This window comes from Neofelis nebulosa, chromosome 4, assembly GCF_028018385.1.
Source record: "Neofelis nebulosa isolate mNeoNeb1 chromosome 4, mNeoNeb1.pri, whole genome shotgun sequence".
NCBI classification, from domain to species: Eukaryota; Metazoa; Chordata; class Mammalia; order Carnivora; family Felidae; genus Neofelis; species Neofelis nebulosa.
Window position 1 is genome coordinate 112,930,701 of NC_080785.1, and position 19,521 is coordinate 112,950,221.

At 50.1% G+C, this 19,521-nt stretch overlaps 1 protein-coding gene across 1 annotated transcript in view; it reads left to right on the forward strand.

Moving 5' to 3' along the window:
- Positions 1-1,023: 1,023 nt before the first annotated feature.
- The window catches only part of RAB43 (RAB43, member RAS oncogene family), a 30,725-nt gene continuing 12,227 nt past the window's right edge, over positions 1,024-19,521 (forward strand). Inside the window, exon 1 of the mRNA XM_058725820.1 lies at positions 1,024-1,364. Coding sequence (XP_058581803.1) covers positions 1,161-1,364 — 204 coding nt within the window. The 5' untranslated portion in view covers positions 1,024-1,160. The remainder of the gene's footprint in view (positions 1,365-19,521) is intronic.

Genomic DNA, 19,521 nt, shown 5'->3' on the forward strand with positions numbered 1-19,521 from the left:
TTGGCCAGTAAAGCTGGTCAGGGATCCTCAAGGTACTGGCCCTGGTGGACTTGCCCTCTGGTGGTCTCCTTAAGCCATGGAAAAGCCCTCTTCCCTTTTCTACTGGGGAGGGTATGGATTTTTGTCTGCTTTGTGGACTGAAAGGAACAAAGGCCCTAGAACAGTACCTGAACCATGGTAGGCATTAACCAAATTTATTGAAGTAGAATTGGAGGGCAAGAGTGTTCTCAGTTCCCTCCCATCTTGGTGGTCGGGAAGCCCTTTGGGGGGATAGGTCCCGTTTGATCTATTTTCAGCTTCTTATAGACATTTGGGTTCCATTTCTCCAAGGACCCCTGGTTTATGGACCATCTTGGCAGGAGCTGATCTGCCCTTCCATAGAGCTCCCCACAAACCTCCCATGTTCCTCTGCTCAGGCCAAGTGTTTGGTTCTTTTTGGCTGGGTCAGGCCCAAAGATCCTACCGTTGCCTGGAGCCTGTTCCTGACTGCTTCTGCGAGCGGGCTGACTAGCGGGACGGCGGGGGGCGTGACGAGTGCTGGGGGCGGTGCTGCGGGCGGAGTTAGGTTGTGGGAAGGCTTAGGAGCGGTGCTGAAGGGGTTCGTCCACCCGCCTAGGGCCGCGGCGAGCGCGCAGTCGGGTTGGGGGCGGGGCCGACAGCGATGCTGGGGACGGAGTCTGGCTGGGGGCGCGGCCAAGAACGGCGCTGCGGGCGGAGTCTGGCCGGGGCGGGGCTGAGAGCGGAGTCTAATCGAGGGTGTGGCTGAGGGCGGAGTCTGTCCTGCAAAGTGCTGAGGTTGGAGTGGGGATGGGGGGGCCCGATGTGCTGAGGCTAGAGTCGGGCTGGGGCCGTGCGGGGGGCGGAGCCTGGCCGCGGCAGGGCTGAGGCCGGACCTGAGGGCCGGACTGGCCGGGAGCTTTGCGGAGGAGGGACCGGGCGAGTCCCGGGCGGAGCCTAGGCCGGTGGGCTCCGGCCCGGCCGGGGGCGGGGCGGAAGGGCGGAGGGGCGGGGCCGGGGCGGGCCCGGGTTGGGGCCGGCAGTCGGCTGCACCCCTTCTTCAGGTGTTGCGGTGGTTCCACGTCGCCTGGCGGTCCGTAGCTTCCGTGAGCCCGGGCTGCCCCCAGCGTCCGGAGCGCCGGCCCTTCGGCTCCCGCGCGGCCATGGCGGGGCCGGGCCCGGGCCAGGGGGACCCGGACGAGCAGTACGATTTCCTGTTCAAGCTGGTGCTGGTGGGCGACGCGAGCGTGGGCAAGACGTGCGTGGTGCAGCGCTTCAAGACGGGCGCCTTCTCCGAGCGTCAGGGCAGCACCATCGGCGTCGACTTCACCATGAAGACGCTGGAGGTCCAGGGCAAGCGGGTCAAGGTGGGAGGCCCGGCCTGGGGTCGCCGCGCGGGGGGTGGTTTGGCCTTCTCTGACTGCGGCGCGGCCGGGGCAACGACGGGCACTGGGGGTCGACCAGGGACCCCGGAAGGCGCGCTCCCCCAGCGGGGGCAGGGGCTGGTTCAACCCCAGACCGCAGCGAGCGCCCCGGATTGTTCTGAGGTTCTGACAAACCCCTTTCATTTCTCCTTACCCTTCCTCCTGTAGTAGCAGGCCTGGGCCTTAGGGTCTAGGTCAGGTTCAGTCCTCAGAGCGCCGGCCTTGGGGTGTGTGTGTGCGGGTGTGTGTGTTTGGGGATAGTGTGGGGGAGGAGTCCCTGCCCTCCCGAGCTCACACCCTGGGGGCACTTTGCTCCAAAATAACTTCGCCGGTGGAAGGCAGCAGAGCGCCTCGGAGTGCGGGGTATAGAAGGGCCCATGGTTGGCCTGACCCTTCCCCACCGCGATCGAAGGCCCTAGCTCGGCCCCGAGCTGGGAGAACCCGGCCAGAAAACTACCCCTTCCCCCCTCCCTCCACGACTAGAAAGGATCAGGAAGTAGTTGCTTCTAGGACCGGAGGGCCAAAACTTTTTGTCAGAATTTCCGGCCTGGCCACGCCTCCCTGCAGTCTCTTTGTGGACCTGGTGGTGGAACTTTACTCGACTAGGGCCAGCACTGGGTCCCCTCCCCCATCTGGAGTTTGATAGAAACTGAAAAGTTCACAGATACCGGAAGGTGGGGGAGAGGACCAAACTTTGGCAATGGCTCTGAATAGAAACAGCAGGATGTGGTTGCCACAATGTCCTGGCAGTGGTTTGATAAATAATATTTGTGATTAATGAATCAGAGTTTTCTTAACCTGGGTGCCAGCTCTCCCTAATAGAGTTAGGAGATCGTGGCCAGGACCGAGCATTGTTTTTGCCCAGTAACTTTACTTAACTGAGCTGTGCAGAAATCTTTTCCATTCTTTCATGGTTTTGAATTCACATGATCTCCAGGACGGCTCTTAAGAGCACCGGGCAGGGGCGGCACAGGGCAAGTGTTTTCTCCTGTTATCTCTGTGTTTTCTAGAAGATGAACCAGAGTACTGAAGTCCCTTGAGGCCTGATGCTCTGGTGCTTTGCGTCCCTGGGCTGCTGGAGCCCTGCTCATGTTTGCCTTTTGCCAGGGTACTTCGCTCTTTGTTTCTGCAGAATTGGGATAATTTGTGGGTGTTGCCTACCTCCTGTCTCTCCGTGGAGAAAAAGTAAGCCAACAAACTTTACATGACCACAGTGCCCCTAGATTGGATGTGCCAGAGGAAGCAGAAACTCCCTACCTGAAGCGTTTGTTGTTTGTTTGTGTGTGGTTGTTGTTTTTAAACAGTCTTTTCGGTTTCTGTGTGTTTTGGTTTCTTTCGGAGAGCAGAAAAAAGGAGCAGCGTGTGGCAGGCAGCTTTGAGTCATTATTTGGGACCACCCCTTTGGAGCAGATGGTGAGGGAAAGGGCTGTAGGATGGGTGGGGTGTGTCTCTGGATGAGTCTGTGCCCTGTGATGATGCCAGCAGCCACAGGGAAAGCGGAGTGCCTAAAATATAGGCATAAATAGCCGTGGTGTTCCTGTGAGCTGTCGGCCTTCTGCACCCAAGTGTTTGTGGTGACTGGGTGCTGACGGTGGTCAAGGAGGGGGCAGTGTGTTCCTGTTTACCTGGTGTGATAACAGCCTGTGCCCCGGTGGAGCCCAGGGTGTACTGTGTACCCGGGCACAGGTTATGCAATGCAGCGCGGGCAGTTTGTGATTTCTTTTCCTTATGGTCACCTCCTCATTCAGAACAGTATGGGGATGGTAAAACCCCTCGGTAGTTACGACGGCTGTTGTGACTCACAACGTGGTAGTTGAGAGTCTGTTGTGTGCCAGCTGTTTTACAGCTGTGTGTGTGTGTGTGTTTAATGTTTATTTATTTTGAGAGGGGGAGGGGGCAGCGAGAGAGGGAGAGAGAAGCTCAAGCAGGCTTTGCGCTGTGAGCGCAGAGCCTGACGTGGGGTTCCATCTCACGACTGTGAGATCCTGACCTGAGCCAAAATCAAGAGTCAGATGCTTGACTGCCTGAGCCACCCAGGCACCCCTACAGATGTGTCCTTATTAACCCTGTCTGGCATAGGACAGGCTTGCCCCAGGGCACACGGCAGGCAATGGTAGCAGTGGGAATTTTCTTCCACTGTTTCAGTCTCCACAGCACTGAGCTCTTTCCCCTTACACCAGACTGCTTCTTAGAATCTGATTGTTTGGAGTGGGAAAGTCTTTGGCAATTATTTATCTCTTCATTTCGTAGTCAGAGAAACCTGAGGCCCAGGATGCTAAAGAGGCTTTGAATTAAAACTGAGCAAAAAAGACTACAAAAAACACAAAAAACTGTGAGCAGTAGTGGGTGGGGGACTTTTGGGGTTCTACTGACTCAGAAGGAACAAGTCACTTTTGCTTTCTGAGTCTGTTTCCTCATCCATAAAACACCTAGGAGGTGTCTTTTTTTTCTCCCCTCAAAAAACTCACCAGGTTTATTAAAGTTTAATTTATGCTCCTTAAACATTTCCCATTTTAGGTGTGCTGTTCTGTCAATTTTGACAAACGTATACAGTCCCATAATCACCCCCACAATCACAATATAGAATACTTCCAGCGACCCAGAAAGTTCCCTTGTGTCCCTTTGTGTCAGTGTCCTCCCTTCACCCCAGCCCCTGGCAATCACCGATCTGTTTTCTGTCCCTATAGTTTCAGCAATGTGATTTTAACTGGAACCTTTGGTGAGCTAGATTTTATTGTTATTGTTCCTGCAGAAAGTGTGTCCGTATCAGGGATTTAGTTTAAAACCTTTCCAGGGGCTGTTGGGGTTCCAACAAGCATCCAACATGATCTCCCAAACCTCCTCTCCGTGTGCCACAGGCTTTTGTTAGAGCTCCAACAACCCAGAGATAGATCACCCGGTGTTTTTCCAGCCCCTCTGAACGCCAGTGCTAGGCAGGGCAGCTGGGGTGGGGTACTGCTGCAGGGGTGAAGGGGGAAGGCCGAGGGGCTACAGGTTCTGGCTTCTCACCCAGCCAGAGTAATACTCCTTTTATCCACTTCTGTATTGAGGGTCCACTTGTTTCTATTTGACTGAAAAGTTCTGTTAAAAACTGTTTGAAATGTCACAGATCTAATCAGACTTCCTTATTTCTATAGTCACTTCCTGTTGCAACCACAATAACATCCAGACTCCTTACCTGAGGAGGTGGGCCCCCGTCTACCTGGGCTGATTTCATGTCCCTCCCTCTGTCCCTCACTTGCTGCTGTCTAGCCTTGCTAGCCCTTTCTGCCTTGGGGTCTTTGTATCTGTCCCCCTGCCTATCATACCGTGTTCCTGTATCCGCTTGCTGCTTCATTATTTGGCTCCCACTGCAAATGCCTTCTCTTCAGAGAGAGGCCTTCCCTGACCTTCTAGACCCTCTCTCCCATTACAGTATAAGTTCATAGCACTTATTAGGACTTGAAATTGCCTCGTTTGTTTGTCCCCTCCTGTACGATGTGTATCAGCTCCTTGGAAGCACAGGGATCTAGTCTGCCTTATGGGCCTATGAGTCCCTAGCACATTGTTAAGACACATGATGTGCAGTACATGTTTGTGCATTGATTTTTATTAATAGAGGGGAAGCTGAGGCCAAAATAAATGAAGTGACCAGCATGCCCAAGGCTACACACAAGTCAGTGGCAAAACCAGGACTTGAGCCCAGGGTCTGCCTGGGTCCCAAGCCTAGTGCTTGTTTTCATACTCAACACCTACCTCCCTGCCTCCCCCACCCGCCCCCCATCTGAGTCCCTCTGAGTTCATAATAATGACCCTCAGAGTCTGCAAGTTAATGAATCTAGTAAAAATGCAGTTGCAGCCACCGCACTTTGAGACAAGAATGTGGACTTGGGCATTTCATAGATTTTTCAGTAATAAGGGTTGAAGCCTCAGTGAGTTCCAGCATGTTTGTCCACTAACAGAACATCTAGCCAGCCTTGAACAGCCCACAGAGCCTGCTGTGCTGGCTAGGAAGGCACCTTATGGGGTGACAGGTTCCTGTGCCCAACCTCATGGGGATTCCTGAGGCGCTGGCTATGCAGGTTGAACTTCAAGAGTGAACCTGGGGGCGCCATCTTGCACACCGTGCAGTCTCTGAAAGAGAGCACTGGCTTAGGAGTCTGAAGGTCTGAATCTTCCATCCAGCTCTGGCACAACCGTGGCAAATTCCTTTTCCCTTCTTGGAGCCCATGGCTTGCTTCCTCATTTTTGAGTTGGGACTAATGATCTTTGCTTGTTTCTTAGGGCTATTGGAAAACTATGGACGTACTTAAAATAGTGTAAAAATTCCCCTTACATATTTTTGAATGGATGATCCATCCACGTGGTCCAGAATTTCAAAATTTCGAAGACATAAAAGGGCATACAGTTAAAAAAAAAAAATTTCCCTTTGACCCCCAACTCTGCGGTGCCCTCTAAGAAGAGACAACCAGTGTTACTCATTTCTGGTCTATCCTGAAAGTGATGTTGCGGATAAAATCAAGGAATTGCAAATATGAGGACTTACATTATTATTGCTGTTGTTACCATTTTTCCTCCTCAGAGCAGACAGGTGATTTCTTAACTCGCCCCTCCTCCATCCCTCACTCCCCGCCCCGCCCACCTCACTGTCCCCCAGGAAATCTCAGCCGGTTCTAAATCCTTAAAACATTCTGACCGCTCCTCTACTCTTCTCTTATCTGGGACAATACAAAGGCCTGTTATGTAAACTCGTTTTGCAGATCACTGGGGACACAGGCCTCAAGTCCACACACAGAGGTTAGCCTTGTCGAATTGTACCCCCTTTATTCAGCTCTCTGTCGGGTTCACTCTCCCCTTGTTGGGGAGGTTGCCAGATCTCTCCTTCACAGAGGTAAAGTTATGCCCTTGGGCCTGGGCCTCCAGATTTCAGGACCTTGGGCCTTGGCTCTCAAGCTTCCCCGGGCCCTACAAGTAATCTTTGTTTTTGTAGCCTGGCACTTCCAAAAGAGGGGGCAGGGGCAGGGAAATAGGCATTGCCTTCTTTTAAAGTTTGCATCCTCGGTCCTTCCAATCGGGATTTTGTGGTTCGGATCAGGTGCTTTTCCTACTTGGGTCATATTGGTTGGACTTTTTCAGTTTTGATCAGAAATAGCAAAAGGACTGTTAGATAAGAAAGAAGTACTGGGTCGTGCTGGTTGTCCGAGGAAATCTGTTCTTGATGAGAATGACAGCTATCCCTGTTGCAAAATAAACCTTGCTGAGGTTTCTGACCGTCCTGAGGCAGCACGTGTAGCGGAAAGACCGTGGAACGAGCTCCAGGAGCAGACCCACGCTGCTCCTTAAGATTTACCACCTTAAAATCTTGGCTTTGCCACGTAGCCCTTTAGGCGTGTGATGTCACCTCCTCTTACCGGCTTCACCCTCAAACCCTGCAAACCCCTTCGCTTTAGGGACATGGCCCATTGCAGATCATCAGTAAATGGGTGCTGACGTTGGTATGGAAATCACCTGGGAGAGAGAGCGAGCGAGTGATGTGGCGAGTCAGGAAGCTTGGGTGCGCAGCGGACCTTACACAAGTCATTTCACTGATCTGTTACCCTGTCAGTGAATGCAGGAAGGATCCCTGTCTTACCTACCCATATGGGGTTTCCCCGTGGCCACCCTGTGAGAGAGACCCTCATCTTACAGAGCAGGACATGGAGGCCTGCGGGTGACAGATCTGAACAGAACTGAGCCTTCTGGCTCCCGGTGCTTCTGCTCACTGTTGGCCATGCCCTCCCCCACCCCCCGCCCGGTAGTACCCGCACCAACACCACGCACACGCAGAAAGGTTGGGGAGGAATGAGTTCAATATCTGGGCTGTCATATATCACTTGCAATTCACACTCTTTGTGTGTTTTGATTAGCAGTACCGAAGCAGCATCCTGATGCCAGGTGCTTGTTACACAAATCCTTGTTAATTCAGATGAATTGGGTAAAGTGGTGCATTTGGCTGGTACGAACAAAAGAAAAAGCCCATCTTCTAGAATGGCTTACAGAATGCGGTCCTGTTGAACACATAGCGACAGAACCCAAGCAAGGACTGTTAGAGGATCCCTCCAGCCTGCTGGGAGGGATTAGTAAGTGAAGACCATTTCTCATTAGCAGCTCCTGTATATACACCACGACACACATGGACTTCTCTGATCTTACTTGCTCTACTGTGCCTCGTAAGCCTCTGTTTCCCAGATTGGAAAGAGGTGAATTTAACCCGAGATGAGGTGTGTGAGCATCGGCGGTTCTTAGAGGTTTTCTCACCTATTCGTCAACGTTTGAGGTGACAGCATCCCAAATTTGGAGCGTGACTAAGGAGCGATGTGCCTGATTTGTAAAAAATAGCAACCCCAGAACCTGATGTGTCCATGGGTGCTGCGCCTTTCAAAAGAGTCTCCTTGAAAAATTGTACACGTATTTCCCAGATGTTTAACCAGCTGCGATGATCCTTATTCAAATTCTTCAGAATGTACAGATCTTTTTTTTTTAAAGTTTATTTATTTATTTTGAGAGAGAGAGAGAGAGAACAAGTGAGAGAGGGAGAGAGAGGGAATCCCAGTCTCCTCACTGCCAGCACAGAGCCTGATGTGGGGCTCAAACTCATGAACCATGAGATCATGGCCTGAGCCGAAATCAAAGAGTGGGACGCTTAACCGACTGAGCCACCCAGGCACCCTGCAGCTCTTACTTTTGGCAGGACTTTCAGGGATGTATTTGAACACCTGCCATAGTGTTAAGCACTTCTTCAGTCCAAAATGAGGTCTGACTATAAAATCGCAAATCTGGTGTACGGCAGGCCAGGGGGCTTGCCCATGTGCCCTCATGGCAACTGCAGTGTGTGTTGGGCAGTGACAGGTCATTGGAGTGTGTCCCGTCTTGAGGCAACTGCTTTTTAAAGGGATGCCATTCATCCTTTTTTTTTTTTTTTTTTTTAAGTTTATTTATTTTGAGAGAGAGCACGGGCACATGAGCGGGGGAGAGGCTGAGAGAGAGAATCCCGAGCCCGATGCAGGGCTTGATCCCACAAATTGTGGGATCATGAGCGGAGTCGAAATCAAGAATTGGACGTTTAGCCAACTGAGCCACCCAGGTGCCCCGGGGATGCTGTGCATCTTGATGTGAGAGGCTCACAGCTGATGGTTAGTGGGTTACGGTTGCTGATGGTGAGGATGTTGGACCATTTCACTGAAAAAAATTTTTCTTATAATTTCAAGCCAGGTAACCTCCACTCCTGCCATTTTCATGCCTGAGAAGGGTAAAAATCCAATAGTTTTTAAAATTAAAAACATTCCGTTTACATTTTCTAATGAAAAACTTTGATTTTTTAAAATTTATTTAACTTGTTTTTTTATTCTTGGGTTTTAACTCTCTAATGGATACACAAACAGTAGGTGATTTCGTGATGAAAAAGTGGATCAAAGCCGTCAGAATAAACTTCAGTTCGCTAGCTCTGAATTGTGCATATCTTGCCATGTTTATGTGATAGATGAATTACATAGAAAAAGATCAATTTTATAAAATACATGAACATTCTTTGAAATACATAGAAAAGAGTCTATTTTATTATTGAAACCACAAGATAAATTAAATACCTCTGTGTGCACTCTGACTCTAGGGTTTTCTTTGGGTTATTTTCCCCAGAATAAGCCCTTGATACGTGCTGACTGAGTGAACGAGCAAATAGTGAGAGGGAGGGAAGGGTAGAGAAGGAGGGAGAAGGGAGAGTCTTCTAAGCGGGAAAGGGTGACGGTGGGGCTCTGCTTGAAGAGTGGGGTTCATGCATCAGCTGAAGGGCTCCTGGCCAGGGAGGCGAGTTAAATGACTGATGAGAGCAGGAGACCTTACGGGGAACTCCATTTTTGTTTTGTTTGATTTTATGACTTTTGAGAAATAGTACCACCACAGCACAAGTTGATGGGGAAAGTTTTATAGACTAGTTTGCTAAAAGGCCTGATCTCTTGGGACACCTTGGTGGCTCAGTCGGTTAAGTGTCCGGCTTCGGCTCAGGTCATGATCTCGTGGTTCGTGAGTTCGAGTCCTGCGTCGGGCTCTGTGCTGACAGTACGGAGCCTGGAGCCTGCTTCAGATCTCTCTCTCTCTCTCTCTCTCTCTCTCTCTCTCTCTCTCTCTCTCTCTCTCTCTCCCCCTCTCCCCCCACCCCCCACTTGTACTCTGTCTCTCTCTCTCAAAAATAAATAAACACTAAAAAAAGTTCAAAAAACAAAAAACAAAGCCTGATCTCTTAAAATTTAATTGGCAAAGTTGGGCTAATTTGATGCAAAATGGTCACACAGTTGGTGCTTTCAAGCCTAACATGAAAAACTCATTAAGTATTAAAAGGACTCCAAGCTATAGAATTCCCACTAGATTCTTCTTTTTACCAGTCAGGGTTTCCCCTGCCTCTGAGCAGGAGCGTGGTAATGGATGGAAGGCCGTGGCTATTAAGATGCTTTGGGGCAGTTTGCTCTGCGTGTGTGCACATGTGTGTAAGCATCAACAGATTGTTATTTTGCTTTACATGAGTTGGCCTTACTGGACTAGCTTGTCTAAAGTAGCGTTCTACCAAGTTCCTTTAAAAAAAAAATCTTTATTGGGGTGCCTGGGTGGCTCTGTCAGTTCAGCCTCTGACTCTTGATTTCAGCTCAGGTCTTAATCTCAGGGTCGTGAGTTCAAGCCCTGCGTTGGCCTCCACCCTGGGTGTGGAGTCTACTTAAAAAAAAAAAAAAATTCTTGGGGGGAACCTGGGTGACTCAGTCGGTTAAGCGTCTGACTTCGGCTCAGGTCATGATCTCACAGTTCCTGAGTTTGAGCCCCACAGCTGTGCTGACAGCTCGGAGCCTGGAGCCTGATTCTCTCTCCACCCCTCCCCTGCTTACACTCTGTCTCTCTTTCTCTCAAAAATAAATAAACATTAAAAAAAAATTTTGGGGTGCCTGGGTGGCTCAGTTGGTTAAGCGTCTGACTCTCTGGTTCAGCTCAGGTCACGATCTCACCGTTTCATGAGTTCGAGCTCTGCATTGGGCTCTTTGCTGACAGAGCCTGCTTGAGATTCTCTTTCTCCTTTCTCTCTCTGCCCCTCCTCTGCTCACATTGTCTCTGTCTCTCTCAAAATAAATAAACTTAAAAAAAAATTGAAAAAAAGTCTTTACTGAGATATAATCCATATCCCGTAGAACTCCCGCATTGAAAATGTTCAGTTCAGGGTGGTGATGGCGTGTACTCACAGAGTTGTATAACTGTCAGCACACTTAATTGCCAGGTATTTTCATCGCCCCAAGAGACACCTTCTACCTGTTAGCAGTCGCTCTTGTTGCTGCCTCCCCATGGCCCTGGCAACCACCTGTCTACTTTCTGCCTCTATAGATTGCCTGTTCTGGACATTCTGTGTAAGTGGAACCCACAATGTGGCGGGTATTCCCGCATCTAGCTTCTTTCGCTGAGCATAACGTTTTCGCGGTCTGCGTTCCTTTATATCCTTTACTTGCCTTACTTTTTTTTTCTTCCTACCACTTACCACCACCCCACATCACACGCTTTCTTGTTGGTTCCCAGGCCCGGGAGGGAATGTGAGCTCTGCTGTGTCCCTATTCCACTGCCCCCTCTCTGTTGTTGAACGAACTGGATGAAGCCTTCTGCCCTCACTGTTCAGTGACTGCCTTTTTCCACGTCACGAAGTACGTCTTTGCCTTTGGCGGATCCAATATTTGTCTGTCTCCCATGCTACCCTCTAGTAGTTGGGAAATCCATATACCCTATTTCTACTTATCTTGTTAAATGTTAAATGTGTATTCAAACTTATATTTTTCTACCTGCGGTCTAGAATCAGCATTTATTTCTTTGACCCTAAGAGTACAAGAACCTGGCACATTCTCCCTGTGTGTTTATTGCCTCCTCATCCCCAATTTCCACGTTGAAATCATCTAAAACTTGCGTGTCAGATCATTGTTGATTTTATTTTTTTGGCATTATGCATTAGATAGAAACAGTATGAAAATTCCTATACTTCTGAAGGCCTAAGGAATTTTTTAAAATGTCTCTCATAAGCTCCTTCTTGTCATTTTCCCTGTTCTCTCCTCCAGAGCTTGCATGGGACAGGAGCTGGAACTTAGGGTCTCTTCTCCACATCGCTTGCCTTCTCCTCCACTTTAACAGCGTTGTGTTCTGTTGTGTTGTATTCTGGACAAAACCTGGGCTCCACCTTCTGGCACAACGATTTCCTTTTGAGCTGTATCTGTTCTGATCATTCATCTCTCGGTTTCTTTATTTTGACAAATACGATTTTCGTTCCCAAGATCTCTAGCTGGTTTTTTTCATATCTGTAATACCTTCATTCTGAGGTTGTTATTAATACTCTCATTTTCCCTGACTTTTTACTGTGACAACTTTCAAGCGTAACAGAAAGGGTGAAAGAACACAGTAAACCGCGAAACTGTCCTCCGCCTGGATTCAGCCACTGTTTGTATTTTGCTGTGTGCCTTATCTTTCTGTATATGTAATATAATTTTTTTTTAATTTATTTATCTATTTGGAGAGAGGGCGAGCGCACCAGCAGGGGGAGGGGCAGAGACAAAGAGAGGGAGAGAGAATCCCAAGCAGGCTCCACACTGTCACCACAGAGCCCAGTGTGAGGCTTCAACTCACGAACTGTGAGATCATGACCTGAGTCGAAATCAAGAATTGGGTGCTTAACCGACTGAGCCACCCAGGCATCCCTCTTCCTAATGACTTTCTTTCTTTCTTTCTTTCTTTCTTTCTTTCTTTCTTTCTTTCTTTCTTTCTTTCTTTTTATTTATTTATGTTTGTTTGTTTGTTTGTTTGTTTAAATTTACATCCAAATTAGTTAGCATTTAGTGCAACAATGATTTCAGGAATAGATTCCTTAGTGCCCCTTACCCACTTAGCCCATCCCCCCACCCCCTCCCACAACCCCTCCAGTAACCCTCAGTTTGTTCTCCATATTCATGAGTCTCTTCTGTTTTGTCCCCCTCCCTGGTTTCCCATCCCTTCCCTTATGTTGATCTGTTTTGTCTCTAAAGTCCTCATATGAGTGAAGTCATAGGATATTTGTCTTTCTCTGACTGACTAATTTCACTTAGCATAATACCTTCTAGTTCCATCCACGTAGTTGCGAATGGCAAGATTTCATTCTTTTTGATTGCCGAGTGATACTCCATTGTAGATATATACCACATCTTCTTTATCCATTCATCCGTCGATGGACATTTGGGCTCTTTCCATACTTTGGCTATTGTTGATAGTGCTGCTATAAACATGGGGGTGCATGTGTCCCTTCGAAACAGCACACCTGTATCCCTTGGATAAACACCTAGTAGTGCAATCGTAGGGATTATGGCTTTCTTAATAACATTGCTTTCTCTAGCTTATTTTATTGTAAGAATATAGTATATAGTACATATAACATATAAAATACATGCTAATTGACTGTTTATGTTATCTACAAGTCTTCCAGTCAACAGTTAAGCTATTAGTAGATACGTTTTTGAGAGTCCAAAGTTACCCCCAGATTTTCAACTGCCCAGGGGGTTGGCGCGTCTAACCCCCACATTGTTCAAGGGTCAATTGTATTTCTATAATAGCTTCTACTGTCTAGCCGATTTTTAAGCTTTTCCAACTTTTCTCCCAAATGTCTTTTATAGTGTGTTTCCTCTTTGAACCAGAGTCTAGTACAGGCTTGGTCCAGAACAACACCTTGCTACCTTTTTTTTTTTTTTTTTTTATGATACTGATTTTTTTTTTCTTTTTTAAGATTCGCTCCCTGGATTTGTCTTGTGGTTTCCTTGGGGCGTCTTTGGACTTGTCCCTTTGTCTCCTGTATTTCCTGTAAACTGGAGATTGGGTTAGAGGCTCACTTTGGCTCGGGTGGGATGGTTTGGGCAAGAATGAATCATAGGTAATGTGTGCTGCCCATTTGCACCACGGCAGGCAGTACCAGCTGCCAGGTTACCCCCTGGTACTGATGCCTTCTTTGATCACTTGGTGAGGGGAGTGCCTGCCAGATTTCTCTGTTCACGTTTATTGTTAAAAGATTCCTTTTTGCTCTTAGCTTGTTTCTTGGGGGATCACTTCAGAGCCATGGCCTTGACCTGGCCTTTTCTGCCTAGAGCAGCAGACAAGATGAAATGGGATTGAAAGGGAAAAACGCCTAACATTTAGAAGGTACTCTGCCCAGCTTAATTACAGTTGTTGGTAGAATTTACCATCTGACACCCTGAGACACCAACTGCATATCCGGGAGATCATTAAATGGAGACTCATTCATGGGTTATCCATCCATTCTGTAACTACCTCCTCTTTCCCCAGGCGCCGTTCTAAGCTCTGAAGAGAAAAAAAGGGGAATAAGAGACAGTCCCTGTTCTTTAGGAGCTCACATCTGGTTGGGGGAACAGATATGTAAACAGATAGCTAGCGTGCAGTGCTGTGAATGTTGCTACCCAGTTTCTGAACCCGGAATTGGAGCATGTGGCCTGACAAGTAAGTATGTGTGTATTTATTGTGGCCACAAGACCGAATATGGAAAATTAGGACCGGGACGCCTGGGTGGCTCAGTCGGTTGAGCCTCTGACTTCAGCTCAGGTCATGGTCCCCCGGTTCGTGAGTTCGAGCCCCACATCGGGCTCGCTGCTGTCAGTGCAGAGCCCTCTTCAGATCCTCTGTCCCCCTCTCTCTGCCCCTCCCTTGCTAGCGCTCCCCCCAAAATAAATACATATTTAAAAGAAGAAGAAGAAAAGAAAATTAGGACTGTTCCCACAAAGCAGGGCCCTGTGGTTGCCATGGCTGTCCTAGGGGTGTTGGCTGAGTGCTGCAGGGCCACCGAGGAGGCAGCAGTCCACTCTCCCCAGGGTTGCAGAGGCAGGGAGTTTCAAGCTTAGGTAGGCCCTGGAAGATGAGTCAGTGTCCCATTGAGGAAAGAGAGAAGGGGCTTTGCTACCAGAGCCACATATGCACAAAGCCATGGAGGTGTGGGAGAGGAAGTATAGGTGTTCGTCCAAGTCCAAAGTGGCTGGAGTGTGTTGGGGTGGGGGCAGGGATGAGCGTAAGGAGGGGGCTCAAGACCAGACTTCTGAACATAGAAGGTACGTCAACGGTGTCCTGAGGGCTGTGGGAAGCGTTCTCTGGAAGACCCACTGTTTGTCCCTCAGGGTTGATGCGGGCGGGAGGCACGATCAGCTGTGGCTGAGTGGAGGGGCGCCCAAGGGGTCAAGGCCGAGCGGGTATCCCTGCTTGGTGCACTCTCCATTAACCTTAGTGGCAGGGCACTAGAGGGACACCTTGAGGGAAGACAGAGCTCAGTTTGGGACATATGGCATACGACCCTTCTGTGGGCTGGGTCCTTGCTGCTGAGGAAGTTTGGAAAAAGAGAAGCCGGTGGGCTTAAGGGAATTACTGTCGAGGCAGTGAGGGCTCTACCAGACCGTTTACCCAGAGAGTCTGAGCTTGTGGCCGTGGCTTTAGGAATGCTGCCGTTGCTTGTTCTCGGCCTTTCCTGGGAGGCATGGATTGTTGCCACAAGGAGCCAGCAGCCCACCCTGTTTGTTATGGGCTCTTCCTGGCCTAGCGGGGGACTGCCTGATCACTGAATCAGGTGGGGGAGCCTCCTGGCGCCCTGCTTGGGTCAGGTCCCTCTCTGTTTCCCCGCAGCACCTCAAAGGGCCTGTGAGTGCAGTTTGATGGCAGCAGGGAAGGGGGATGGGTGGGGGGAAGGGCTTGGGTTGTGCTGGATGGTCTCCGCTTCCCTGTGAGAAGGAGGAGGGGCGTCCCTGGGGAGCCAGTGGCCCTTTGCTAGCGACCGAGGCAGGACTCATTGGTCAGAGGCTCTGGTCTTTTTCCCACGTCGTGCCTTTTCCCCATGCAGACTGTTCAGGAAGGGGTTTGACTGATTCCTGCAGGAGGTATGAATCATCAGTGAGGTTTCTTGGAAGAAAGAAAACAAAACCAAACCAAACAAAGCATTTAAGGTTTGTGGAGGAGCCATACACAGTAAAGGTCATGGGGTTTTAGAATCAGACCAGGCTCTTCTGCCAACGGCTTCCCTGTGACCCTTCGACCCCTGGTGTAGAAAGTCATAAACCTTCTAGAGCTGTCGTGAGGATGAGATGGACTGGCAGATGTGAGCAGTAACACTGGTGGTGCCTGATGTTCTCGAAGCACGTTAAAACCCTTCCTGCGCCCCGTGCCCCCCGCAGCCCTGCAGAGGGGGGCTGGTCGCTGCTCCTCCCAAGATCCTGGTGAGGAAATACCGACTCCAGGAAGCTACTGAACCATCCTTGGCCCCTTGGCGGATGGAGAACGGGAACCCGAGAGTCCTGATGGCTCTTTGACCTCAGACTACGGGTAACCTGCCGAGGAGGGCTGCGTTGTAACAGGGGATGAGAACTCTGTGACGCTGGGACCTAGAGCAGCTGTGTTTAGGGGGCAGGAGGAATCTGGACTGAGGAGTCTGTCCCCAGTGCTCACTGCCCGCCACAGAGGAGCCATCTGTGTTCAGGGCCACGTTGCTTGCCCTTCCCTGTCTCGCCCTTGTCTCTCTCACTCGGTGTCTGCCCTCCTGCTGCCTGTCTTCAGCTAGCATACTGGACGTTTGGCAGCACGTCACTGTCGCTCCTGACGGCACACCCGTGTCTCGATTGTGGCTGGTTGGCAAGCCCCAGGCCACCCTCTTCCCTGGAGGACTGGGGCAGAAGTGACAGCAGCTGGCTGGAGGAGTGGCCTGCAGACTCCACCTCCTGGTTCGACTCCCCACATCCCAAGACATGACGAAAAATAACTCAGGAACTCATATTTGGGTCAGTCTGACCAGTTTTCAGAGTTTTGTCCTGAGAACTCATTTTCCCAGGGTCCTTTTCTACTATGAAGTAGCAAGGAACTTTGCGTCGTCTGTTCCATCATGCAGGAGAAAGACTGTTCAAATAAAATCTTCTCTTTCCACTAGAGGAGACAGTGCTAGACATAGGTTTTGGGAACTCAACCACTAGCAATGCTTTTAATCTAATGAGCAGAACTGATTTTCCACTGGGGCACATGTGAACTCACTCCTTGGGGACAGCCGGCACAGATCCCTGGAAAGCAGCTTTAGCCCACTGGGCCTGTTGTCCCCCTCTTGTCCCCTCTCACTGCCCAACTACCAGGACTTGTCTTCAGAAAGCTTCCTTTATTGTTGAGTACCTGGGTCTGTGCCAGGTTGCTGGTAACACAAAGAATAGATGGGGTCTCTCCCCTCAAGAGCCCATTCTTTTTTTTTCCCTAAGTTTATTTATTTTGAGAGAGCAAGAGCAAGCAGGGGAGGGGCAGAGAGAGAGAGAGAATCTCAGGTAGGCCCTGAACTTTCAACATGGAGCCCAATGCAGGGCTTGAACCCACAACCCATTGAGATCATGACCTGAGCTGAAATCAAGAGTTGGACACTGAAATGACTGAGCCACCTACGCTCCCCTAGAGCCTATTCTTGATGGCAACAGACAGACTTACAAACCTAGAGCCCCAGACAGACAGCCCTAGGCCAGTTTTCCACTAAGAAACCTGTTTTTGTGTGTGTGTGTGTGTGTGTGTGTGTGCGCGCCTACAGAATGGTCATTTGTTAGTTTAGTGTTTTTTTTTTTTTGGATTTGCTTTAGGCAGGATTTCCTTTTCTGTTGTCTTGCTACTTTTTTTTTTTTTTTAGTTTTTTTATTTTGAGAGACGGAGATGGTGAATGGTGGAGGCATAGAGAGAGAGGGAGACAGAGGATCCCAAGCAGGCTCTGCGCTGTGAGCCTGGAGCCCAACACAGGGCTCCACCTCTTGAAACCCTGAGATCATGACCTGAGCCGAAACCAAGAGTCAGATGCTTCACTGACTGACTCACCCAGGCACCTCAGTCTTGCTGCATTTTATGTTCCTTGCCTGGCCCCCAGGGCACCTTCGTTTGGGACAGTTGAATGAAATGTTGAACACAGTCTGCCGTGGGTGCTGTTACAGAAGCAAGAACCAGGATGCTAGGGAGCCAGGAAGGAAAGAAGAATGAATTCCCCTCTGGGCTGGGGCCTAGGCCTGTGTGTCAGGGAGAGCTCTACTAATCAGATGACTTCTGATCTGGGGTCTTGAAGGTTAGGTAGGAGTTCACCAAAAGGTCAAGATGAATGCCATCTATCCTAGAAAAGGAAGATAAAGGTGTCGTCCCTAGTGACTCAGAGGGACAGTGTAAACTAAGACTCATTACACATGGAGCTTAGGAGAAAAAATAAGCGTCATCCCTCATCCTGAGACTGCTTCCCCCCACTGCTGTGATCAGTGTGCCCGAGCCCTCCTGTCACCAGGGTGGAAGAAGGACCTGATGAAACCCAGGACTCTTGCAGCCTTGGAATCCCTACCCGTTGCCCATTTGAAACTTACCTGACTGACCCCTGCTGAGTGGGAGTGGGGGCAGCCTCCCTCTTCTGAATGTACATGCTTTGGGAGCCCTTCTCCATCCTAACTGGGCTGCCCTCCTGCCCTCTGTGCCTAGCAGATGCTTCTGAATGTCACTCCAGATGTCAGCAGCCCCGAAAGTTTCCCCTGAAGTTGAATGTAAGATGTGGAGGCCTGGCTGGGGAAGGTAGGAGAGGCTGGCAGTGTGCCAGGTGGGAGGTGGGAGAGTGAGGGAGGGCAGGCTGAGACCTAATCCACAGGACAAAGTCCCTATCTGTCAAGTGCGTGCAGAGGACTTCCGGTGAGTGGGGTAGTAGTTTCAACTTGGCAGATGTTCTCTTGGCTTCAGGCTGATTATGGACTTGGGGTAGGATTCCAAGCTAACTCCATGGTTAGCTTTCCTAAGCCAGGCCCTGGAGCCCAATCTGCTAGATGGAGACCTGGCAGGGCAGGGAGACAAGGCTTTAAGGGCAGACAGGGTGCTCATCTGCCCAGCATGTATTAATCGAGGACCTTCTTCATGCCAGAAGGCTCAGCCAGTTAAGAGTCTGACTCTTGGTTTCGGGTCAGGACATGATCTTACAGTTCATGAGTTTGAGCCTTGCATTGAGCTCTGCACAGACAGCTTGGGATTCTCTCTCTCTCTCTCTCTCTCTCTCTCTCTCTGCCCCTCTCCTGGCTTTCTCTCTCTCCTTTTCAAGATAAATAAACTTTAAAATAGATAAAAAGATCTGCGGAGGAAAAGTAAATTGGGGTGAGGGGACAGGACGGACTGCTCTTTTAAGAAAGGGTGGTTGTGAAAGAGCTGTGAGTGGAGTTGATACTTGAAAGCAGGCTGGAAATGAAGGGTGGTGCCAATCGTGCACCAGTCTGGGTGAAGAACACTTCAGGAAGGGGAACATCAAGGGCCAGGGGCTTGGTATAGAGACCTCGGAGTGCTCAGGGATCAGCCAGGAGCAAATACGGCCCCAAGGGAAGTTCTGTGGAGGCGAGTAAGGTCCATGCCGCAGGACCTTTAGGCCTTTCCGGGGAGGAGAACGGAGGAGCGACGAGATTCTTAATACTGTTTTCGTGGCTCCACGTTGGCTGTGGGGTGGACAATGGACCGCAGTGCAGGAGGAAGCCTGGGGCGGGTTTGAGGCCATCCGCAGTGGCCCCTCGTAAGGCTTGGTGACAACAGGTGTGGAGGGCACGGAGCAACGAAGGACTCCGTGTCCATGATTCCTGCTCACCCAGGCCCCTGCTGAGGGTGGAGAGCAAGGAGGTAAGTGGACAGACAGACAGCCAGACAGACTGGCGTGGGTCCAGCACGATGCTCACATGCCTCAGCCAATCATGGGGCTGTCAGAGCCTGCCTTTCTGCTCTCTGCCTTGGGCTGGTAGTCTCTGCCTGCAGGCTCTGTTGGGGACCCGGTGAGGTGGCCTGCATGCCTGCCCCAGGACCCCACAGCATCCATGCAGTGGATTCTGCTGTCACTTCTGAGAAGTAGAGCCTGCATCATCCTCTCCGATGGAAGGTTCAGGATGGTGCTGGCGTGCTTGCCTACCTCGTCACCTTCCTGTCTCTTGAGGAGCTGAGGTGGCTGATCATGCTCATTAAACTTTTCACCCAGACCCCCTCGGGGCGCTGCCTAGTGGCACACCTGGGGCTCTGGCAGAGTAGCTTCACTTGGCTGCTGGGAAAG